Raw genomic sequence first — 27,197 nt, 5'->3', positions numbered from 1 at the left:
TTGTATGTCTCGAAACCATTTTTCAGAGCTCGTGTGACGCCTTGAAAAATCGTATATGTGACACTCAGCAACAGTTAAGTTCATGTATTATTATTATTTTTTTTTTTTACTTTATATACACCTCTATCTAGACTGGCGGTGCGTAATGTTAAAAAATTAGTTGAAGATGTGATGGCTGTGTCGCCTTTCTAAGAAAGAACTACTACAGTGTAGCAGAGGTCTTTCGTAATGCATCCTACAGTGTAACTGGGCTCTTTTCTGGGAGCAAACAAATCTGTTGAAATCGCATGACTTCGGGCCGATACGGAGTGTTTCCACCTGTTGCCGATCTTAGCTACGTAACAACACTAAACGCCGTAGCATTGTTGCAGCAGTGCTATGCCATGTTGATTACAGGGGCACCTCTCCCTTTACCCCCACCCCTTTCTCCCGGTGGCACACAATAAACTAGACGGCAATAACTTGCCTACGTTCATGGCGTCGGCCGCAAAAGAAGCCAAGTAATATTGTGCTTCTGTTAGTAGTTTATGACAATTATTTCTGTGATTTGATGTTCCCCTCCATGGTGGAACTTCGTATGAATGAATGAAAATGATTGACTGAATAACGATATACGCTTTACTAACCTACTTTAAATTAAGATTCGCAGGAAAGACGCTTCGTTAGCTGCTACGCAGAGCTGACATGTAACTCAGTTGTATCTTTTCGTGTGTTGCAGGAAGATGGGAGAGAAACGAGGCATGAAGGCGCTGGAGATGTGGTGCAAGCGCGTGACGGCAGGCTACCCAGGCGTCAGAATTGACAACATGACCACGTCGTGGCGGGACGGGCTCGCCTTCTGCGCGCTCATACACCACTTCCGGCCGGACCTCATGTGAGTACCGCTGTGACAGGAAGTCACTTCCGGCGTAACCCGCAGTCCCTGCCTGACAGCCGGCGCGCCGCTGTGCAATCTCTCTCTCTCTCTTACAAGTTAGGCAAAGATCGTGAGTAGGTAACGCCGGACTACGTGTTCGGTACGGTATTCCACTGCTTTCATGTTGATGGCTCTCAAAAATTTATGGATTCGTGGAAACTGCGAATGTTTGCGCGGGAAGGAGCATTCAATGCAAAACATTGCAAGACTCAAAACATACCATCCAGTTAGTGTCAGGGAAGCACGAAACCTTTGCCACTTAGCAGCAGGATTGTTACAAATAATCTGCAGAATCCATTTAAGTTTTGTGACATTGCCAGTCCCACACACTGATACTCTGAACAAAATCTCACAATGTGGTAATAATAGAGGAACACAAGGTAGTTGGCACCAGATTTGAGTCCAATCTTACCACAGTACTTTTGTTCACAGAAAACAGTGTAATTTCAGTTAACTTCCGTTGTTCTGGAGAGGTCAACTGTGTATCTTAATAACAGTATGAAGTTGGTACTGATATTTTACAACTTACTCTAGCAAGTGATGTTGGGGGATCAGTTGAGATCAGACTCTGACGGAAGGCCACTGACAGACTAAAATCAGATAGAGGTTGTCAGGTGAGATGTAGGATCGTGAATCTAGGTAGACATAAAATATCCACAAACTAGGTTAACATTTCGTGCAGTGGATGCTGGGAGCGACTGTATAGGTGTTTCCCATACGCAGTTGCTCCCGTCAGACCACACCGAGTGTCAGCTTTGTTTGTGCATATAATACAGTTCTCCAGAAGGCAGTGGAACTGCACAGGTCTCCAGGAGATATCATTAGTGTTTATGTAGAACCTCCCTCTTGTTCAACATGTGACGACTGCATCTTACAAGACAACAGTGTGTGACATGAGAGGATTGATCCTGTGTGTGATCAATCTTCAACAGCAACAATTCAGAGCGTATAAATGGTCAACTTGATCCCCAGTGTGTTTGGAATTGTCCTACTCCTTAGGTTCTTGCTGTGGTGCTACATAGTAAGACTTTAAATTTACGTCCTATGGATCTCAAAGACTTGCATCATTAATAGCATCACAGTATTGCTGTTAGAGAATCTCACCCAGTGTACTGAAATGTGAGAACGATGGGACCATTTTGAACATTTTAAATATATTCAATATTTGAAATGTGTTATCAGTTTTTATGCATGCAGTGTCACATGTTTCTCATGTTGACTCAGTTTTGTTACGACAGATATAAAAAATTTTGAATTATTACATTTGTATGTTTTCTTAAATTTTGCAGAAACCAGTGGATGTAAATGCTTAGTAAAGTTACTGCGCACAGCAGTAAGTGTAGCAGCATGTTATCATACCATCTCAAAGAACTTCGACTATCTACTCAGCATTTGATCTGTCATGCTGCTTTGATCCATGTTCCACAGCTTGCTCAGTTGTTTGGCATTGACTGTTGGGGTGCTCATGGTCTCTTGTAATTGTAACTGTGACATACCTGGCCAATAAACAGACTAGAAGTACTTGATAATACTCTAAAATCCTTAGTAGTCCAGTTGAGCAATGTCTCTTTAAAATTTTGCCAAAGATTGCCGAAGGAAGTGCCATTTGAACCTAAATCTCTTAGGGCAGGACATCTTTGATGTTGGGGACACATGCAATTTGTACAAATGAGGGCATTGATGAAATCCGTGACTGCCCACACCATTTCATTTGACATTTACTTATCACAATACCCTAACTTGAATACTAAGTGTCAAAAATGTGGCCACAATGTTACTAAAGTATAAATGAGGCTTGTCTCTACAGAATTGTCTTTATGTGAATCCAAAACATGAGGACTGTAATTAACCATTCAATACATGCTCTAACATGTACTTCAGAGCACTATTTTGGAACAAATTACTGCCAGTGTAGGATGCAGTAGAGCACTATTTGCGCAAACCAAGTCAACACTTGATGCTGTATCTGAAAGGAGCAACTGTAAATGAGAAATGCCACCAGTCACTGTGCTGACTATCAGCTTAGTGTGGTGTGAATAGCATCACTGACAGTCTGCTATGTATTTAGTGGGTGGATCAATCTTAGGGAAGCTAGTTTTCTTCTGCTGCCTATTCTCAATCTCTATTACTGACAACACAGTCAAGGAAATTTAGTAACATATCATGTACTGTTCTCTTCAGTTCAGAATTAAACAACTGTGAACCTTAATTGTAGTAGTACAACAGTAAATGCACAATATTCTGCAAACACTTCTCCAATTTAAGATCACAAAAGAAACCAATTGAAATGTAATTTCATGAACCTACCACACAATATTGACATCAAGTCCTAAATTGATTCTTTTGATCTAAGATTATTTGTTTATTTATACCACTAGCGTTCATATGTGGTATAAATTTCATGTTTTTTAATAGTGTCACAGTCTTTCTATCCAGGGCTGTAGTTTAAATGTAAAATATCAGAGGATTAGTGGGCTAATTGGCTACTGGGAAACCAACCTAGCTTGTAACAATAGGAAGTGAGTATCCAAGTAATGGCATTGTGAATATGCAGTGAATTGAGATTTTTGCTATGCATAAATGAGTTCATAATGATTTGATCATTGTTTCCTGTCTAAGGCAACTCCATCATCACTTAAATCAATGAAATAAGTTGCCTGCGATTCTGCACAGTGTAAAGAGCCTTAGTTTACTTGATTGCACGAATATAAGTACTTTCTTTAACATTTCTTAATTTTCATAACTTACAACATACCCAGTCTCGTTATCCATACTCTCGGCACACTGGCTTTCAGAGGAACTATAATTATGATTAAACTTTGTAGGTACATTTGATTTTGCAGTTGTGATTTAGGCATTGATTGGTATTGATTTATACTCACCTTTAGAGCAGTCTCATCAAGGTATCATGTTTTTGTCAGTGGTCATTGGCATAACCCCTAAAATGTGGATTTAATGCTACAAACTGCTATTTTAGAGTTCAAAATATGCATGAAATGTGATGCAGGAATATATGTAGTGTAAGCTACAGTTTCTTTGATTTGTATGTAATGGAGGCATTTAGACACTATATTCTACCTCTTTAGTGTTAGCATTAATATGGTTTTCTATATTGTAACTGCAAGGTTCTCTCTTTCCTCTCTTTTTTTCCTTTGTGAACTTGTCCTTAATAGAGTAAAGGCTGTGATCTTGTTTTGCAGCAGTGTAGTGTTGGACACATGCACGTTTTCAGAATTTCCCCATCATGAACATGTAAAATAGCAACTTTTTCTACTTATTTGGAAGCATAAGTTAGCTTTAAACCACCCTGGAGTTTCTCTTTATTGATTGATTATTATAAATAACTTAGCCTCATTGTAATAATTATTTTCAGTGGAAGTGATGTAGTCTTTAGAATGTAATAATTCAGCTTCTCAGTTTAAATGAGCTGCCTCATGCAAACATAAATTTCACTACTTGTAATTGTCGTTCATATTTAGAAGGGGATACATGTTGGAACTAATAACCATTACATCTGATATCAAAGTTGCAATCTTAGATAAAAGGACAAACCACTACCAAGAGATCACAGTTACCAATTTACTGACTTAATGTATTGTTTGCTTTTTGTTACAGTGATTTCAACAGCCTCAATAAAGATGACATATACCATAACAATGAGCTGGCATTCCGCACAGCTGAACTTCATCTTGGTATTCCAGCTCTACTTGATGCTGAAGACATGGTGGAATATGAAGTACCTGACAGATTGTCAATTTTGACTTATTTGTCTCAGTTCTACCAGGCATTTGCAGGGAGCCAGCAAAGTGAGCACTTTTCACGGATAACTGTCGAAGCAAAAATATTTTTTTAGCTATTTGAAGACATCTCTTGTGCAAAATAAATCATGTCTCACTGACACGTATAATTTTAAATAAAAGAATATTGAATTCCTGGAAATTGTAATCTTTAAATCGATGACTTCAGAATAAAATATCTTTTCAGATTTAATGTTCTGTGGTTAACAGTATTTGCTTAAAAACTGAACCTGCTTCTAGTGATATGTTTTATTTGTGTGCAGATTCTCCCTTGGGGCGGTCTGTTAACAAAAGGCCATTAAGTACACCAGAAAAAGTGGTGGTTGCTGAAAGTCCGCCTTCAAAGGTAAGTGAATTTCTTTCTATGTTATAGCTGAATTTAAAATCAAGACTGGAAATTTGGTTTCAAGAAGTGTGAACAATATACAAAATTAATAAGAGTAAGTTCATCACCAGGTACCCTCCTGATCTCCATTGTTGTCATAAACATTTAAACTTTTAAAAATATTCGACAACTGTATTTACACTTACCTTGACTCTTTTACACCTCTTTTAATTAAAGATAAAACCTTTGTGCCAGAAATATAAAAAGCAATGTAAATTAGTAATTATAACAATTACAAGATTCATATACATCTGGAAGTTGTACAAATTAGCATGCAAGGCAAGGTACATTACTCAAAGATAATATGCAGGATGGTGTGTTGTGTTCAGTGAAATTTCTGGCACAGAAAATCTTGTGAAATATTAAGTAAAGACAGAAAGTTAGAGACCTGTGCAAAGTCCCATTATCTATACATTATGACATTTGTCATTATTGCTCCTGTTGTCTTACATGTGAGAAATGACAGTCAGGGATCTTGGCAGATACAGTACTAAAACAGTGATCACATCAGAATCTATAATTTAAAGCAGAATTGAAACCATGCCACAAGTTGACATTTTTCACCTACAGGAACCATGTGGGAGTCACAAATACTAAATGATCGAGTGTGTATAGATTTAACACAAAAACCAACTAACACTGAAGTAAGAACATGAACAGCACTACCACCACCACCACCGTCACCACCACCACCACCACCACCACCTGAAAATCAAGTGACCCTAATTGGTGCTGTTTTATATTTATCATTTCTTTCTATTTCCAGTCTTGATTTATGTATTTTATCATCTTATATTTTAAGAATAATTTAGAAAATGTTAGTTATAATGAGAGTATTTTATGTTTATTGGGACTGCTTTAGATAGCTCATTCCTATTTTTATATAATGTAGTTTTCTCCATTAGTCCTGCATGCATGAGGAAATGCTACTAATACACTTAAACATGTTGCATGTTGTGTGCCTGGTAAAAGTTATTTCTCGCATAGGATCACTCCATTGGGCATAGTAGGCCTATTTGTGCTATGTTGTGCATGCATGGAATTTCTCTATGCAGCTTGAAATGGATGTCCTAGGTTAAACAGGACAAGGAACATTTAATTTAAAAAACAGTACATTGCTTAATTTTATTTCATTATTTTTGTTGGTTGTTCTTTAATTATTTATTGTTTGAAAACTGCTATAGATATCCTTTGGTTTACCAGAATGTCCTACACTTCATTTGTATGTAATCTTCTCATGAACGTAGTTTCAAAAATTGTTGTTTGTTCTTCATTTCCATGTTCACTGTTGCTTTATAGCTTTTGATGTACAATTAACATTTACTGCTTTCATAAAAATGTTGATAGCTTTCAATGGCCTTTGTTGCATGTTGGTGTATGGTATGTATCAAATCTTTTATACTGTAGTAAAATCTCTTTCAGTGTTTATGTGTGCAATTTGGCCTGTCCCCAAATTATAGCTCTCTCTCTCTCTCTCTCTCTCTCTCTCTCTCTCTCTCTCTCTCTCTCTCTGTCTCACTCTCTTGGGAGCTAAGCAAATACAGTGTGGGGATAGGTTCAGATAACTGTTCTTCTTTCTGTATTGTACATTTGAGTATAAATGGCATTGGGATTACAAATTTAATTCGTTAAAGTGGAAGTTGTAGTGTTTTGCAGAAACTACAGCAGATAACTCTGCAGAATCAGTTTAACTATATACAATAGCAGAAAATGTCAGGAGAAATGCAGATCAGAGGAAGTCAGTGGCCACACATTCAGATGCTCAGCCTCACTACATCACTATCTAAATGCAGAATAAAATGTATTTAATTTGCATCCTTTGTTGGGAATGTTAAATATAATATTGCTTTAGCTAATTATTAATCAAATATAAGACTCAACTAGTTACCTTTGGAATGTTAATGGAAAAAGCATTTCTGCAAAAACAGTTACTGGATTTTAACTTTTTTGGTTTTCAATGGAAAACTATAATTTTGTAATTAATATGTTCCTATAAAGACATTGTTTTATAGTTGTGTGTGGCTGATGGGTACTACCTCTTTATGGAAATAAAGTTACTAATAAATAACAGATTATAAATTCAGTTACTTATGTGAGAATAATTTCATAACCTGTCATTTTGTGACAACCTACTGATTCATTTGCTGGAATGCTGTTGCTGTTACAGGAAGTCAATAAGCAGTAAGCATCCTAAGGCATCCATCACTTTGATGTATTTTTTCTTCATATTTATTGTGTTCACTGAAGTGTGTATGGGTAATAGATACTAAACAGATATGCTAGTTCTCTTTACAAAATAGATGTTTTGCTGAAGCATAGTAAAAATTATTATCTAACACATACATATACTCTTGATTGGCTAAGAGCCTAACCCCACACTGTACCTTTTTTTTTATTTCCTCAGGAAGAAAGCTTGGACATAATTGGCCAGTATAAACCTGAAATATTCTGCTAGAAGGTAAATTACTTGTTCCATTTGTTTTACTTTTTATTTTAGATGTAATGATCATTGCACAAATTTTACTTACTTCACAGTAGAATATTTTTTTTATGTAACTAACTACTTTTCCATATTTACACTTTATGTGTGCATTAATTTTAACCAAGTATTGTGCATTCCCTTGTGCTTTTTAATACATTAACCAGTCTGCTTTTTATAGTGCTTTCATTCTAATTTTATTGTAACATTAAAATAATTTTGTTGTGGGTATACTTTTTGCTTCTAGTTCATAAGACATTCACATGGTTGTTTTAACTTATGTGTGTTTATTCATTTGTACATGTTATAGATTACAAAATATTTCTTGTGTCCTTCAAACTTAAACAGAGATTACATTTAATAGTTTAAAAGTACAAATGTCAGTCATGCCTCATGAAAACCTTCACATCTAATAACAGCCTTTTAAGCATCAAAACTAAACTGCTGTTTTCCGAACGAGGTGTCGCAATGGTAGGACACTGGACTCGAATTCAGGAGGACGACTGTTCAATCCTGCGTCCGGCCATCCTGATTTAGTTTTTCCGTGATTTCCCTAGATCACTCCGGGCAAATGCCGGGATGGTTCCTTTGAAAGGGCACAGCCGACTTCCTTCCCCATCCTTCCCTAATCCGAGCTTGTGCTCTGTCTCTAATGACCTCATTGTTGACGGGGTGTTAAACACCAATGTCCTCCTCCTCCTCCTAAACTGCTGTTACTGCACAAATGGAGTGTGCTGACTATAAAAGTTGTAATAATTTTGTGACACAGTTACAGCTTTATCATTTGCACAATAGCCAACTTTCAGTTGCCAACATCTGTATTGAGAATACGTACACCGCTATGAAAGTTCTAGACCTCTTATTAGTACAAAACTTTTATTTCATTAGCATTTCACACATTTGTGTAAATTTGTACTTTAAAGTCTTCTGAATAATCTCAAATGACGGCTATGGTAGCATAATTTTATTCCTTTCTGCAGCTCTGTATTTAACATGTCGTAGCTGCATATGTCCTCTCTCTTCGTTTTAGGAGTGTGATGTAATTGGTAATATTTGGAATGTAGAAACATACCTACAAATAATGTGGCAAGACGTTGGAGACTAGAAAAATTTAGGTTCACTAACTTTTAGAACTTAGCCATCTCTGTAGATGGCTAAGTTCTAAAAGTTAGTGAACAAGACTCAGAAGAATGTTTGTAGAAAGCATGACTTTACAAAGATTAATCGACAAAGTCTTCATTTGCTTATTTCGTGTAAAGTCTGACTATTTCCTCAAACTATCATTACTTCCTCTCTTGCTCCAAACTAAGGAATCCAACAATCGAAAATCTAGGCAAGAATATCAACAATGTAGGAAAATACAGATTGCTACTTACTGTACAGAAGACACATTAAGTTGCAGAGAGGCACAGTTAAGACACTTGCACAAAGCTTACAGCCACAGCCTTTATCAGTAAAACACACACACACACACACACACACACACACACACACACACACACACACAAAAGCAAGCACACCTCATGCACACATGCAGTCAATTCCAGCGTCTTGGGCAGGAATGCAACTATCACATGAGATGCAAGCAGTAATCTGGAGGGAGTGGGGAAGGGGAAGGATTAGTAGTGCATGGGTAGGGAAAGAGACTAACACTGTTAGGTGGAGTGGAGGGATTAGAATGCCAACTGGTGCAGTGTCAGGATGTTGTGGGGCAGGGAGGCAGAGAAAACAGGAGGAGGAGGAGGAGGAGGGGGGGGGGGGGCGGCGGATGCATTGGCAGAGGGCAGCACATAACCAGGATAGGATAGGATAGGAGATGAGAATAGGATAGAGGTGATAGGACAGAGGAGTTGGAAACTGTTGGTTGGAGGATATGGAGACAGTATGTTACTGTAGGTTGAGGCCAGGATAATCATGGAAGTGGAGAATGTGTTGTAAGGATAACTCTCATCTGCATAGGTCACAAAAGCTGGTGGTATAGGAAAGAATCCAAATGGTTGGATAGTGAAACAGCCATTGAAACCAAGTGCGTTACGTTCAGCTCCATGTTGTGTCACGGGGTGTGCCTAATGGTATTCTCATCCCTGCACAGTCCACCAAACAGCATTTGTCTCTCTCCCCACCCGTACCCTAATGTCCCTTCCCCTTTGCTAGCCCCGCCAGATTGCAGCTTGTATTCCACGTGTTAGTTGCATTCCGGCCCAAGATGCTGGAATTGGCGGTCACATGGGTATGAGGTGTGCTTGCTTGTACATGTGTATGGACTGTGGCTGAAAGCCTTGTATAAATGTCTTTTAATTGTGCATCTCTGCAACTTAATGTGTCTTCTTTATGGTAAGTTACAATCTGTTTTCCTGCATTGTTGATAAACTAAGGAATCCTATGTTTTGAAAGCTAATCAGTTTTTCATATTTTGTATATGTTTACAGGTCTTCTGTGAGCTGCAAAACAGACATATTTTTTGATAATTTGTTTTGAATTTCAATTTGGAATGATCATCTTCATATATCATTTAATGAGATACTTCACTGTACATCAAGCAGCTTATATGCTGCTGTAGAATCTCAGTTAAATATTTTTGCTCAGTTGCTTCTCTCTGACAGTTAAGAAAGCCTGAAGAAAATCTTTTGACTGTTAATACCTCGGCCTGTGCAGAAAACTCTTTACAGTTTACAGAGAAATTAAAATGTATGTGCTATTGGATATTTCTAGCTCATTCTTTTCTGCAGGGATGACAGACTTTTGTCAGTGAAGTGGTGTGTGTCCATGTTATATAGGAAGACTGTGAAACTATGGGTAATTGCAGCTTCACTTTGAAAAGATAGCATATAAATACTTGTTTCATAATCAGTTGTCCGAGTCAGGCTGAAATTGCATGTATTGTGACTTTTTCCCCCTTCATGACATAATACAAATAAACATGATAGCATCTTAGAACAAATGCGACAGGTGCAAAAATAGTTAGAACACTTTGCTTACCAGTTAGTATGTATGTCATGCTCGTGAGTTTACCAACTAGGAAAAACAAAATCTACTTCTTTTGTGTTATCCAAAAAATATCAGGAACCAAAAACTTTATTCCCTAAACATACTTGTTTCATTGGTGGACGACGACACCCATCAGATGGAATCTGGAAAAGGAGATTAAAACAATTTCTCTGTTGATCAACTGTAATTTTACATTCATATACTAGTTTTAGAAACAGTTATTACATACTATCTATGGTCAGGACAAACACTAGAAACCTGATATGAAATTAAATCCAAATTATAGATAAAGGCTAATTTAATGATCAAATAAAAGAAATATTGATCACAGATTTGTGGTTAGCTGTAGTACTCACAGTATCATTAAAACCTTGTTTATGTCGTTACTGTGACAGCTTGACAAACTGACATTCTCAGACTGCAATAAATATATTAGTCTACTGAAATTTTTAGATGCATAAATAAGTCATTATTTTCATTATTGCTCCAAAAGATGGTCAAATTGATCAGGGTGCGTGACTCAAGAAGACAATGGTCAATATATAATAAGGAACATGAAATGAAACTTCCTATTCTACATAACATACGGATTGTTAACAGAACCATCTGTGTAACATGAGACTAAAATAGTTGAAAATCTCAGGTTGTAGCAAGTAAACTTACATCATGTAACATATTTGTTTCTAACATCACTTTACATTCAGGAAAAAGTTATACTGCTGAAGACATTCTGTATAGTTATAGAAATGCTACATCTGAGATAAATTGCAACAAATTGGGACACCGGAAAAGAAATTGAAGCTTCAGGAATTAATTATACATTTTCAAGGACATTAAAGCATACTTTTTCTTTTATTTTTTTAATAGGAAGAAATAAAAATGTTGTTTTCTGTATAAAATGTACTGTATAAACTGTTCACATTTTATTCTACAGTTGTTTGGTGATAATAAGCTTAAGTTTATTTATTTGGTGCAGGGATAAAAATCTCACTGCATGTAATTGGGTGATCAGGCAGACCAATTGACGTTTTCATGCAAAGAAACTAGTTGACTTGTACAAACATTATTTAGTTACCACTTTAATAAAGTCATTTTCATTATATATTCTCTTTGTAAAGTGTTGTACAGTCCTTGTACAAACCAATATTTACTGGTGTTCGAAATTTTCTATCGACAACTTTGGTTGTGGGTCTCTGTTCTGCTTTATCTCTGGATGTTGCCATAAATTGTTTTTGTAAGCTCCTAATACTTTATTAACTGTTCGTTGTATTGCAAATACCTAACTGTGCAGTGTGCTATATCAAAAGGGAAATCACTTCAGAAAGCTATGAAATTACAAGGAGACAGAATGGCTAGCCACAGGGCTGATTCTAGCCCCCAAGTGACACAAGCAGCTGTTTGGGATGCCAGAGACAGCCAAGTGCAAAATTCGTTTGTAGGGTGAAAGTATAGGAGTGAGTAGGGGATGGAGTCACTAAGTGATATGTAACTTGATTGCAAGAATGTTCTTGAACCTGCCATGGCTACCCAGTACTTTCCATCAGAAGCTGATCAAAACTGTGTAGGAGTTCCACCTCCTGATCATAGTACTGGCCAGCTATTCTCACTCCCTTCAATTCTGGAGAGTTTAAGCTGTTTTATGGTGGTCATATATTTTCACTGCACACTGGTGATGTAGTAATCACTAACAAATTTTAGCGTCAACATTCTGTGGATAATTTTGAGCGAAAACTTTTGAATTGCTCTAGATGTACTAAATAGTACATTTGTTGCAGTAATTACTAAAATTTTAAAATAACTAAGAGTAGAAGTATCATCGATACATGAAATATGCAGTCTTCGTACAGATATTACAATGTTTTAAATAGTCACAACAAAATGAGTTCTATTTATGGGCCAGTGTAAAACGGAATACTGTTGTCACAGTTAAAATCCTGTAGTATTCACCTGCACCATTAATTATTACGTGAAACTCTTTTTCCAGTTAGTGATAATAGCAATGACATCAAGTAAAAATAATTACGAGAAAACGAGAATCCCAGCTGGTGAAACATACTTTCTGAAGGGTGTTTATTTGTGGGAAGGATATCAGGGAGGACTTACTAAAAATTTTGTAGACAGCAATTTCATCTCAATGAAAGAGCCACTCAAATGACTGGAGTCTTTAATAATGAATTCATTAAACACAGATATCGAAATTGGCTCTCTAAATAGGATGTTACACAAGTAAGTTATACTGTGCCACAATGATTCTCATCTTTTTTCAATATGTGTCTCATAGTTTATTAATGCTGGAAAAACAAGTCTCTTACTGGGGTCAGTTTCTCAGCATGTAGTCAGTACCATAGTGTATTTGCTGCCACTTTCTTTTGAAAAGTCCATTCATAAGAAATATGTTACATAGTTTCAATCAAACCAGCAGAGATCACAATTTAACAGATCATCATTATTCATAAATTTTAATATTGTGTGTGTTGGTGTTATATATTGTTGGCTTCTGTGGTAATGTACAAATTTGCGTCCACTCTGAAATTTCTCGCAATCAATGACAGTAGTTAATCTTGAAAAATTGTCAAATTTTAACTATGATCCTTTCACTGTTTTCACACTTGAATACTGCTTATTGTTGTAGAAGTTCAGATCAATACTCTAAAGAAATTTAGGTTCATTTAACACGATGAGCGGCCTGTAATGGCTGTACAGGTTGCCTGATGATCAAAAAGATTGAAACTGTTGCAAATAAAGTTTCATTTATTAACAGACTATAGTGTTACATAAAAATGACTTTCTGTAAGTATTTAGGAGCTGTGGGGCACTGACTGCACTGCCTGTGCAAAATACACTGATGACATTAATATTTAAATAATCATTATAGATTGTTATCACATAATAACTTAAAAATTTGTTAAATCTGGTATAAAAATATAAATTATGGCACCAGCTGACATACATAATGCATATGGTTTCAAAATTTTTGGTGAAGATCTTTCTCCACAATCAGTAATTGAAGCTGGAACTTCTTAATTTTGCTCTTTGTTTGTCATGGAGCTTACTGTAGCAAAACTTATATTTTGCATGGAGTAAATTTTAAGAACACTCTCAATAATTGTGGCTAAACCATTTACATAATGGAGTTCACAAAAACTGTCTTTGCTTAATTCGGCAAGTACAAAATTTTGATGAGCTCAGCATTTTTGAGTTGAAACTATCATGAACAAAAGAGGATTAATATATGAGGTGCTGAGAACAATGAGGGCATAGATTTTGAGATTGTAACATGTATCCTTGTTCCTGGCATATGTTTATCTTATGGTGAACCAACTTTATCCGTGCTATACCCTTATACTGCAAAAAGCAGTGTCGCAGAATTTTCTGATATTCACTTTCATATGTGCCCAAAGCAAAAATTTTCATTGCTGTAGGGGTAGTCAATGGAGCTGTAGGGATACTCAGTGGCTGCACTGATGCCCATGTCTGCATAAAAGTTGGAAGCTCCTGAATGAATGCTCCCCAACGACCTCATGTTCCATGGTGTCAGCATTCAAGTTTTTAAAATGAGGCACTGAGGATTTCCAAACTGTTGAGTGTTACCTACCTCACTACCAAACCAAAAGCTGATTTTCATCATAAAAATGTACGTTTCAAAAATATTATGAGGATGAAGTTCTCACAAGGTTGCTGTGAACTGTTGCTTAAAGTAGCATATTCTTCATCGGAGTTGTGGGATGTCGCAGTTGAAGAGTCACAGTAAGGGAGACCACAGTTTGTCATATTACCACAGTTAGTGCCCAAATACATAGGTGGAAGGCAAGTATCAACCTTGAAACACAAAGACTTAACAAAACTACTAGATCCAATTTAAAACAGTTACATGCCTGAAGTGAACAGAAAGTTTTATCTGAACCTCAATGCAGAAAGTGTGCTTATTGAAAATGCAGATAATGATGACTTCGAAGTGTTGGGATAGGTCATAATTGTATGTGTGGTGCATTTATTATCTGTTATTTATGTTCTGATTCTAATTTTACATCAATTACAAGCCATACAACCATCAAAAAGACATTGTCACTAGTCTGTATACAAAATTTTTATGAATTAACATTAACATTAACAGTAATAACTCTAAATATGAATAAAAATTGCATAACAAAGTGGTCACACTTTTTATAGAAAATATAAGATGTTGAGACTTGGTTAAAAAAAACATGTCAAACCTATGAGACTGGTGGTTTGCCTATACATTCTCACAAACATCTATTTTTCTCAAAAATTTGTCTCTGTGCTTTGGGCCCTTCTGGTTCACAGCAACTCTCTTAAGTGTATATGATTTATGTTGCAAATGAAACATTATGGACAGTGCTTAGACCAGCCCTGCTGTCAGAGTTGTAGAGACAATCCAACCTTGGTCTGTTTCAAACTTTATAACAGAAATTGGCACTTTTCACAAAATGCATATAGAAAACCAGAGAAGCAGCAGAGAATTATGTGGTCAAGTGACATAGTGATGTAGTTTTATATACGTATACAAATGTAATGTATTTATTATTTGTTCGTCTATAATATCTTATTTAACAAATAATAAAGTAAAATGTTTTGAAAGGCTGCCACAGAGGAGGCTCTAGTATTACGGAGTAAGGAACCCAAATAGAGAAATCAAGAACCTGCTGACAAAAAGTGAAAAGGTGGAGATGTATGACAAAAGTAGTATGCTGATAGATTATGTAAATGATGATAAATACTCTACTACTGTATCACACAAGATTAATCAAAAAATAACTCTCCCCTCCTTTTCAAAAGTGTAAGGTGCTCAACTGTTTTGTTAGCCAATTCCTAGCTTAAGAAGTCTGCCTAACATTTGTGATCTTATGTTAAGGAATGTGAGTATTGTTACGTGATGGATGTAACATCAAATAACACATGTGCACGGGACAGTGTAACTAGTTGACGCAAGAAACATCACTTTCCCTCTCAATATAATAATTCGTCACAGCATCTGATGCATTGATTACCCTACAAACAGAAAAGTAATAAAAGATGAAATGTATTGTCTATTGTCCATTTGTAAACTATGTCACATCAACGTAACACTGCAGGGTACTTGATGAAATGCATATAATAGGAGTAGCAAAGGTAGTTAAAGGCATTGAGCCATCAGTGGCACATTCACAATACTGAAAGTGTTGCTGATCCTTCAGACAATGTTTTTCAGTGCTAACACGTACAGAACACACATGTAGACATGCACAGCTAAATCGTCCCAGATGGTTATAGGGACTTTGTCCCAGCCAGCTACAGCAACACGGTCTGAAAGCTCAGCAATGTTTTGTCTGTTGCAGCGGTTATTGTTTGAAAGTTTCTGCATGATAGGTCTTAAAATTTTTGGCTGAGGCCTATAAGAGCTCAAACAAAAAATATCAGCTTAAATATTATACTGGTTAGAGAGAGGAAGAGACTTTAATTGATCATTGTGATGACATATCTTTGGACAAAACATCTTTGGACGAAACATCTTTGGACGAAACACCAGCCCATGGAATGGTGACATTTGGCCTTACAAAGCAAGAAGACTCCAAAAAGTTTACTGCTGCTAAGAAAGATAATGACTTGTGACATTTTGGTTATGGAATGAGTGGTTTATTCTGATTTCCTGGTTCAAAAAGTCACAGTATGTTTGAAGTGCTATATTGAAACTGTAAAGAAAGCTTAGAGATTGGCTGCTGTAGTTTCTTAAAAGCAGAAAGAGCCATCTGTTGTTCTGTTTCTTTTAATTAATTTCACAACTATTTAAGACCACTTATTTGTTCTGACACTATAGGCAAAGTTTTAATGTTTCATTGGCAGACTTCACAGTGTCCACCTGACCATCCAGACCTAGCACCGTCTTATACATCCATAGGACTGAAAGTGAAGCTTTGAAACACATCACATTCTGAAAGTGTCTGAAGTAACTGCTACCTTATTTTAACTTCAACAAACACCCAATCCAGACCAGTGGTGAACAGAAACTACACAAAAATAATTAATTTATGGTATGACATACTTGAAAACCAGGTTACCAACATATTTGGTGTAACTTCATCTGCTGTTTCCAGGGTGAAAACAAAATAAAACAGTAAGTAGAATACATTATCATGTGAATTCAAATTCTGGTGCAGAAATGTGGTTCATTCTTGACTCATTATGTGATAGAATTTGCTAATACATTCTATGTAGGAAGTTCGATAAAAGCAGCATAATGCAAAGTTACAAATACAGATGTTTTGCGTATTTTCCTGAATCATATAAAATAAGACTCCAAAAATGGCTACACCCATTTACTTACTTTGATTTGAAACCCAAGAATTAAAAACTATATCTCTTGAGTGTTAATGAATTCCAGTGCTTCAGTCAACCAAACTTTGTGCAGAGTTTTGAAATTTATGTAATTTAATCCAGGGGATCATCCTATAATTACTCTGTGTTGTAAGACCCTAGGGAATAAATTTTGATACAGCTTTCTGTGAGATGAAGTTTCAAATTTATCAAACTGCATAGGCTCTAGGGACATTATGTAAGTACATTTTGTAGAAGTACAGACTACTCAATTATTATTTTATAGATCCCATAGTGTATCAGACCAATACTGTAACTCTTCACCTAATGAATTCCCCAGTTCTTGTGAATGAAAAATGTATCTTACCAAATGAATTCCCCAGTTCCAGTGAATGAAAAATGTATCACACCAAATGATATTTATTTCAGCCAGAGCGACTGTTGCTTAGGATGACTACTTTTTTGAGTAGTGCAATTCTGTCAAAATGGCGTAATGGTTTCCTAATTTGAAACTTGAATGAAAATCTGGAAATATGGCTTCAGTATGTTTTAGTTAATGAATATAGAATATTGACAGCTTTCATTTTTTTCCATTAAACACAATGTAGAAGCCTGTACATAATAAATGGAAACTTAGCTGTCATTCACTGCCACTACCACTGCCACTGACATTAATTCTTGTTTTTATTTTCTTCTAGGTCGCAGTAAGAGCAGCATCATGGAGAGGCCGTGAACCATGTGTTGGCTGTGGTATGCCTGTATTCTTGGCAGAGCGACTCATTGTGGACAAACGTCTGTTCCATCGCTCCTGTTTTCGCTGTGCCCGCTGTCATAACCAGATGAGTGTTGCCAACTGCTATGAAACGGAAGGTGGCAGCTACTGCTGTGAGACATGCCCTGATGAAGTGCTTGCTGTGGATGGTGTTCGCATTCCTGACACACCACCTACAGAGAGCAGTGATGAATCAGTAATGGCAGAAGAGGAAGCAAATGATACTCCATCCAAATCTTCAGTACACCTTCCTCCAACACCTGTAAAGGACACCGGAGCAAGAGCCAATTTCTTAAGTAGGCTTGTGGATGCAGACGTAAGTTCATCTGCAGAGAAAAACCAAGCAAGTAATTCTTCTGTTTCTGAGTCATCACTGAGTCCTGCAGTTGATGAGTTACAAACTAGGACATCTGATACAAAGTCAGGAACTGCCGATTTTACTGTGGACTCTGTAAGTAAAGTTGGTGATAGTGGTGAAACTGAAACAAAAATTACAGAAGGTTCATCTGAAAGGACTGCTGGATCAGATCTGAAATACAGTGAAAGTGATATCACTAAAAATAATAGTACTGTTAAAAGTGAAGTTAGCCAACCTCTTACTGCTGTTGAACTGCATAAAGACTTGCCTCAGGAAAACAGAAAAGCAGATTCAAAAAATACCAAAGAAAGTGACATCTTGTCACCTAGTTCATTAGTGAAAATGCGTCTTAAAATGTTTGAAAATGGTGAGTCTTCAAAAGCATCAAAAACAGATGTAAATAAAAAGTATGCTAATTACCGAAAAAATTCTGAGGAAGAAAAGGAAAGTAAAACCGAGGAAAATTTAAGGACATTGAATTGTGAAGTTTCTCCTGCACTGTCTAGTAATAATTTGCCCTTAAATGATGATAGTGTAGATAAAAAACTTGATAAACTTAAAACTATTGAGTGTGAAAATAACTCCAAACAGGTACCTGTTCATACCTCAGTGAAACCCACACTGCCAGTAGAAGGAAAAAGTGAACATTCTGAAGTGCCTTTAGAAATGTATTCACCTCTCCCCAATCTGAAGGACACTAGTGACACCTCGGACATAAGTGTTTTGAGTACTCAGCCAGAGGGTAGTAATCTTGACAATAAACCATCCTCCATAAGTGACAGCAGAAATATTGTAACTAGTCCAGAAACTGCTGTCACTGTAGCAGACCTCCCAGCACAGACTGAAATAAGTAACCTATCAGATTATCCTGAAGAACTAAATCCTTTTGGAGACAGTGATGATGACAATGAAAGTAAATCTCAGATAAAAACATCCACCCCAGTTAATAAACAAAAATATATAAATCCTTTTGAATCCAGTGATGATGACAATGAGCTCAAACACAGTGAAAATATTGTAGGGGGAAATAAAAAGAACCCTCCCAGGGTAGATACAAAGCTGGATTCTCCTAAGGACAAACGGAGATTAATAAAAGCTCCAGATTTTAGTCTCAATCCTTTCTCAGATGATGACGATGAAGTAACCAGTGAAGAAGAAATTCCACCCTCTGTACGGGAACAGGCTGCAAAAACCCCTGTGCCACTGCCTAGGAATCTGAAGTGAGTAGAGCTACATATATGTTAAACTTAATAGTGTAATTTCATATACCAAAGTGTTTTTACTGTTAGTGTAGAAAATTATGAAAGATCTGTATCATAATTGCTCATACTTTGTATAAAAAATAAAGTTTATCAAATATAGATAAAATAAAAAAAATTGTGACTGTGATTATGTTGCATTTAAGGAGTTGTATGTTTTAACCTGCATTCAGGTTTAAAAGTGATGTGTCTACAGGTTTTCAAATTTAGAAATGAAGTAATGCTGTACAGTTCTGTGTTATGTATGGAAATAAACTGTTTTGTAATAAAAGTAATTCAATCAAATCACCATTACATATAAACAACAGACTACAAAATTTAAGTTGTCTTTTAAATGGAAGACTCATTTTATTGAGAATTATTAAAGTACCATAACATGACCACACACATCATTGAATATTAATGAATACAGTAGGTCTAATTACCACATTACTATGTTGGATTTAATCTTTTTGCATAGTGTATCATTACTTTTCACACTCGCCTTCCATAGCTGGCAGCTACACTGGAAACTGGAAACTCTGACAAAAATAAAAACTTTGCTATAGATGTAGTACTGACTAGCATTGAAAACATTAAGCATCCTCACTTGCGCTATGTCAGTCAACATACACCAGAAGTACATCATTATATATAGATTTTTCTAGTCAATATTTCTCTCATTTCATTCAAAGCAGACCACAACTAAAAAGTATTTTTAAATTCAGTTCACAAAGCTGGTCCGTGAGATGTAACTCGGTAAGCAATGTACGGTGTTCTATTGCTCCAATATTGGGGTTACCAATTACTCAATGATCGTGTTGCTGCTGCATGCATTGCTATTGATCTAGCATGGCAGGGACCTTATCTGCTCATGTACGGTGTGACGTGCAGGTTTCCCATACTTTACCAGTGACCTGATGTCTAATATTCGCTTATGAAGCAGTTAACTGGAATGGGTATTTTATTTATATTATCTCACATCATGAGTAATTCACAAAGTTAACAGAATTATCCTATTTTACAAGTTTTACTGCTTTCTACTTCACATTTCTCTGAATTCAAGGCCTATCACTATGTACCGCATCACACCTCAACTGTATCAAGCAACTTGTACCATAAATTTCCCTTAACAAACTCATCATGTGTGAATAATCTCTTTGTTGGTGCACACTGTTAGCAGTTAGTAATATGAGACACTGTGTGCCTGTTGATGAGCTGTGGCAAAGACAGTATTGCTAGCTGTTTGATAATAAATGACCAGCTTAATTCAAATGTGGTCCAGTTTCTCACAGTAGTGAATTTGTGTCTTTAGATCATAGTCACCTACTAAATCACACCTTTCCTTCTGCTCAGATGTTAACCAAGAAGAACTGTTACTGAATGTGTCAATGTACACATTTATTTTGTGTATTTCTTGTGCAGTCATTTAAAAAATATAAGAAACAAGTTCTCTCTCTCTCTCTCTCTCTCTCTCTCTCTCTCTCTCTCTCTCTCTCTCTCTCTCTCTCTGTCACTGCTGCCATTAAAGATACATAAAACATGTTCCTTTCTTTATTGACTTAGACACTGTATTTCTGACACCATTTCTTTCATGTATATTTATCACAGGACAAGCTTTTATTTATATACAATACTTATACTGTGCAGAAATGTCTATTTATTGGAATTACCCAGTTTGTTCTACAAAGCGGCAAGTAAGCAGGATGTAACATGAAAGTGTTTCCAGTGCAGTGTTACAGCAACACCAGTATGATTACATTTTTGACATCATAAAAAAGTAAAAAAATTAAAGAGCAGGAAATTGAAACCATTTCCAACATTATAGCTGCTAGTGTGAAGTAAAATGTTCATATATAAATTTTTTCCTACCTGGTTGGCCTGTGAAATATATAAATTTGCTGACACAGTATGGCATAATATTTATAATATTAATATTCTGTTGCAAAGGAAACAGCTGAATGAAGGATAGGTGAAGGTGTGCATGTTGTTAATTTTTATTCTCTCTTTATCATGAAGACATAGTAACTGGAATACATGTTTCTGTACGGGGTGAAAATGTAAATTATGCTCACATTAGAAAATTGTTCTAACAGAAACTTGGATGGAGACCAAATCTGAGCCTTGATCATGAAGCTTATTTAATTAATCATAAAGTGAGAATAAGTTGTTAGCTACGATCTCCAGCAAACAAAAGAAACAAAACATATTTTGTACTTCTGTCCAGTGGGAAAGAAGAAAATTAATAGTTGGGGCATTTTTAACTTTAGAAACAGGTAAATGGGTTGGGTGCACCACAAAAATTATTTTCCTGTATTAGTGCAAAGTTCCATTTTACTTGAGAGAACAGTTTCATACCCAGAAACACACATTTGAGAATGTGCCGTGCAATGATTTATTTGTTACTAATTACCAGAGTCAATGATGTGATCAACATGCATATATGTAATATGATGATGCATCATCTCAATGTGAATGATTTGTAAAAGTTATGTCCATTAATGAGTGTAGCACTACTCAGATCAGTGCTATTACACTAGATAGAAAGGAGTGGTATAGAAGAAAATCCATAATTTTTTAGGCCAAAGATGCATCTTACTAGCTCTGTAACCTTACCTTACCTTCAATGCCTTTATACTTGTGTTTACTTTCTCGTAGAAAACTTGTGTTGCTGTCAATTTCATATTTAAAATCAAAGAAAGACATATGAAAGTCAGTCTCTCTCTCTCTCTCTCTCTCTCTCTCTCTCTCTCTCTCTCTCTCTCTCTCTCTCTCTCTCTCTCTCTCTCTCTCTCTCTCCCCCTCTCTCCCTCCCTCCCTCTCTCCCTCCCTCCCTCCCTCCATGTGAGGGTATTGCAATAATAATGCTTGTTTTTGCCACCACAGTCACTTCCATTCTTATTTGTAAAGGCCTTTCCTTCATGCAGGTAATGAAATATTTAAAGTTCATTCATTATGAAATGCAGTGTTTCAAGGTTACTGTTTATCTTACTTTTTAGGGCGCTATCTACACCTGAACCACTGCCACGCAAAACCGCAGGGCGGAAGGATACTATAAGTGGCAACAGTGATCGGTATGATTCGAACACTTCACTGTCCAGTGTGGGAGGTTCAGGTACACCAGTGGGTAGTGTTCCACGAAGAAAGAAGAAACCTGCCCCACAACCACCTTCTGCCCAAGAGCTGTTCCCTCCAGTTTCAGCTGGCTCATCTCGTGCATCTTCACCAACACTCAGTGTGGTAAATGTCCTGTATTACTTCCTATGCCATTAAGTAATGGTATAATTATGAGAATCATTAGCATCTTAAAGAAATTGAGTCGAAAATTAATAAGCTGTTTCTTGTTTATTTGTGAGTGAGTGGTCATCTTAGTTTTAGTTTTAGAAAGCACTGTAGTTATGTTATAATCTATCATATAGTTATGAAGAAATTCCATCTTTTGCAACTGAATGTTATATTTGTCTCCCCTAAACACATTTCACTTATCCATGCTGGGCATTGTCAGTGATATATACAGGATGTTTCTTTTAGCCGAAGTCATTGAATTATGTTGAAAACTACACAGTGGATCAAAAAGAGCTGTAACTCCAATTTATTTGTCTCTGAGGAGGACATCCAACGTTACCACACTTGACCTTCCACCCCACCCCTTGCGTGCTTTTAAATCTTCATGGGAACACCCCATTTTTTATTGCAGATTAAGATTCTATGGAAAAATCAACATACATTTTTTCTTAAGCATTTCTTCATTTTGCCACAGATGGCACTGTAATGAGAGGATTGGAAGTGGGAACACAATTGTAATTTAATTGTAATTTATGACATGCTACTCAATGGCCCTTGAACATGTAATGGCACATGAGATCCCAACTCCATGCTGTGAGGGTAGAACAGTCCAGTACTTTATAACTTCTTATTGGAAACCCCATTCGCATTGTTGTATTCCTCCAACATATGGAACAAGGGGCTACCCGATGCACCACCATGACTGTGTAGTGAACTACGACCCATTAGGTTGCCAGATTTAACATCACTGGATTTCTTTCCATGGGGATAATTAAAAAGTTAAGGTGCACCACCAAGTGCCAATGGGCCTTGAAGACATAGCTGATCACATCAGAAATGCCTGTGCTGACATTTGTGCAGATTATGCTTCTGTCCTGTGCAGAGTCATTTGAAAATCAGATCACTAAGTGTGTTGAATTTGGTGGTACTACATTTGAACACTTACTCTAATTTGAAAACTAGAGTAGTGTTCACCTCAAGCACCATCCACAGTGCTGCATTGATTAGTCCCCTATTTGATATGTTGGAGGAATACAATGTTGCGAATGAGATTTCCAATTAGAAGTTATGAATACTGGCCTGTCCTAACCTCACAGCATGAAGGTGGGATCCCACGTGCCATAGGATATTCAAGGACCATTGAGTAGCACGTCATAAATAATGAGTGTGCATCCATTTCTATTCCTCTGATTACAGTGCCGTCTGTGGCAAAATGAAGAAAATGCTTCAGACAAAACAGTATGTAGATTTTGCCGTCCGCAGCTCGTGGTCGTGCGGTAGCGTTCTCACTTCCCGCGCCCGGGTTCCTGGGTTCGATTCCCGGCGGGGTCAGGGATTTTCTCTGCCTCGTGATGACTGGGTGTTGTGTACTGTTCTTAGGTTAGTTAGGTTTACGTAATAAGTTCTAGGGGACTGATGACCATAGATGTTAAGTCCCATAGTGCTCAGAGCCATTTGAACCATTTTTTTTTTAGATTTTGCCATAGGATCTTAATCTGTAGTAAAAAATGGGAGTTCCCATTGAAGATTTAAAAGTTGTTTCCCACCACCCACTCAAGGGGTAGGGTGGGGATGGAGGTCAAATGTGGTATCAATGATGTCCCCATCTGAGACAAACAAATTGGAATATTAACTTTTTTTAATCCTTCGTGTAGTTTTAAAGATATTTCTGTGTCTTCAGTTAAATGAACATCCTGTATGTATATGAAATTATTTAACTCTACATATTTTGGTAGGATATCTGCAATGGTTCATGGCAGCACATGTGGTCATGTGTTTTTCTCATTACATTAATTTATATATCATGTTTATCTGTCAGTGTGTTGTTCTGTACGTACTAGATTCACGTCATCTCTCCTGTTGCGCGTAGCACATTGTCTTCCTCATGCTGGAGGACTGACTGATGGATCGTGAAAGTGGGCAATTTTCTTTTATTAGTTCTGCATTAGTGGAGTTGGGATACGTACTCTTCAGTGCCCCTTTATGATCTTTGGACCTGATAGTAAAATATCTTGCAGGCATCACAGTATATTTATAGTGTTGCAATGATTACACTCTTGTATTCATCTTTCTCTTCTGTCACCGTTTTCAGTTTCTTTTGTGTTGTGCTGTTTTTTGTGAAGAAGTTCTAAGTTTTTAGAAGATGTTGCTACTTTTGTGAGAGAGTTGGTTGTGATGTTATGGTTGTGCCAGTTTGTGTTCATTTTGAGGGATGAGCTTTCCTTTGCGAGTGTGCATTGAGTGTTGCTGTTATATGTTGTTACATCTGGATTTTTTAAATCTGCTGACTTCTATTTGTATTTTCATCTTAATGGTGTTTAGCTTTGTGTGTGGTCTTCTTTTGTGTCCATTGTTTTGTGCTGTGTTGATAATCATGTTTATTTCATCTTGATAGTTATCTTTACTTAGAGGTGTTGTGCATAGTGTGTATTCCAGATTTCTGATCACTGCCAGGTTTTGTGAATGTCAGTGCATGGTTTCATGTTTGTAGCTGTTACTTTTGCAAATGTTGAAGCTGTACCTGTTGTTACACATTGTGATAATGTATTGTCTTCTGTTTCCATTTCCATAATGAAGTGAATGTTTTGTTGTATTCTGTTTACCTGCCTGAGTAACTGCTTATACTGGCTGTAAACACTAGTTGTTTTATAGTTTACCCCAGTGGTGTAAAAGAAGTTGACCCAAACTAATTTATACAGGACACTTGTGATCTATCATTTTGGGACAGTACCTCAGACTGGCCTACTACGACCACCTAAGCTACAGCACATATGTGTCATGAAAATTTTCATGTTTTCTCACTCACTATGTACAGAGTATTAGTCTAGAGAAAAAAGTGAAGAGGACTTTTTTTGGGAATTTAATGTAGTTCAATTTGGTACTGGCATATATTTGTGTAAATTGTACATAATGATTTTGTGAAGTGTAACAGCATAAAATTAACAATTAAATCTCAGTATGTTTGTCTGGCCTTCTCAGGACCTACTGTGTTTGTAACGATTACATTTGTATCAAATTGTCAACATAATTAGTTTCACATAACATTTACAAAAGTTAATTCTTCTTCAGAACCCAGAAGGGCACATTTAATTCAACAATACTAATGAAACATGTAACTATGCCATATCCCAGTCAACGAAGATGAGAAAAAAGGTTGAGTATGGAAGGTAATTCAAGTTGTCACAAATTTTTGTGCAGTGGTAAAGAGTGACATGAAAAAAAGAATTAAAAATCCTACATGTTGGACCTTCAGTGCATGAAATTGTTTACTGGAATACGCTTTTGCTAGAGGCCTTGGTTATCAACTTAAGCAAGAAAAACGTACAAAAGTGAGCTTCAAATGCACCCCTACTCCCATGAATTGATAAAGAAATTGAATGTTTAAGAACTAAAGATACTCCACATGGGTTTGAGTACTCATATATTCACTGACACAGACATATTACTATGTCTTCATACAACATAAATTTTATCCATCATTGCTTCTATTTAAAATTATTTATTCTGCTACTATTAATGGTCTTCCGATCATCATCGGGTGGTAGCTGCATTACAATGCACAATAAATTATTTATGTAAATATGTTGTATGTAAGTTTAATTACATTATGATGAAAAGATGTGTAAGAGAGTTAGATAACTCACCATCACCATTGCCGCCATTTATCATCAGCCGTTGATCATCCACTGCTAAATACAGGCCTCTTCCAGATTTTGCCATACATTATAATATTTTGCTTTTCACATCCAACTTAGTCCTGCATGTTTCCTTGTATAGTTACTCCATCTTCCATCATGTCAGCATCTAAGCCTTTCCCTTATCGTGAGGAATCAAACACAGAATTTTCTAGTCCTTCTCATATTCGTTAATCTCAATATATGCTTAGCCCATTTCCAGTCCAGTTTTGTAAGAGCCACTATTATGTCCTGAACTTCCATCCTTTTTTTTTTCTATGTCGTAATTTATCTGTCACTTCTTGTCTTGACCAACATGCATTTCTCCAATGCCGATTGGGCTATCCTCAGTTTTGTGTAACTGTTTGATCATTTAACATCATTTTTCTTCCAGACGTTAATACTGCCAGTATTTCAGCAGTTGTGGACTTTTCATTTAAGGCCAGTTGGGTATTTCACTGGAATACAGAATTTATTTTCTCATATGAGTTCCAAGTAAGTTTTCACTCTCCTATGTATCCTTCTGAGTATCCGTCTGCTTGTTGTTTTCAGTTGCCCTAAGCACACAGATTCATTGGCTGTTTCCGTAACTTCATCATTACTCTTTAGTATTCTCCTATTGACATCCTGATTTGTGTACAGCTGTACACAACAGTAGATATTATGCCAGAACTGTAATCTACAATTCTTATAGATTCTGACTCAAAATATAACCTAATATGAGAAAGGAAAACAAATACTGAGGAGACTAAAGTAAAAAGCATGCTGTGATCCACTGTAATAATATCCAACATGCGTGTAAGAGGATTAAGAGCCCAGAATGCATGTAAGGTGGAGAATCTGCACATTCCTCCAAAGTTTTCACACATGTTGCATGTATGACAAATGTCAATGTGACCTGTTTGCAACTAGAGCAAAGTGGAAGGCTGAAGCAGGAAATTCCTTGATGGAACTGTATGTAAAATAAGGGAAGACAACCACTCACCTGTAGCA

At 36.5% G+C, this 27,197-nt stretch overlaps 1 protein-coding gene across 3 annotated transcripts in view; it reads left to right on the top strand.

Annotated features, from left to right (window-relative positions):
* Positions 1-27,197, top strand: part of LOC126350846 (MICAL-like protein 1) — a 78,647-nt gene that overhangs the window by 31,203 nt on the left and 20,247 nt on the right. For 2 of the 3 annotated variants that reach the window (XM_050002552.1, XM_050002553.1), the window contains 5 exons: positions 719-874; positions 4,532-4,722; positions 4,977-5,059; positions 17,576-19,227; positions 22,245-22,485. In XM_050002552.1, coding sequence (XP_049858509.1) covers positions 719-874; positions 4,532-4,722; positions 4,977-5,059; positions 17,576-19,227; positions 22,245-22,485 — 2,323 coding nt within the window. Of the gene's footprint in view, positions 1-718; positions 875-4,531; positions 4,723-4,976; positions 5,060-16,417; positions 16,678-17,575; positions 19,228-22,244; positions 22,486-27,197 lie in introns of those variants that run through there. The other variant, XM_050002554.1, reaches the window with a different exon arrangement.

The sequence above is a fragment of the Schistocerca gregaria genome, chromosome 1 (assembly GCF_023897955.1).
Source record: "Schistocerca gregaria isolate iqSchGreg1 chromosome 1, iqSchGreg1.2, whole genome shotgun sequence".
Classification (NCBI taxonomy): domain Eukaryota; kingdom Metazoa; phylum Arthropoda; class Insecta; order Orthoptera; family Acrididae; genus Schistocerca; species Schistocerca gregaria.
Note: the sequence above shows the minus strand (reverse complement) of the source record. Positions and strands in the feature narration are given on the sequence as shown.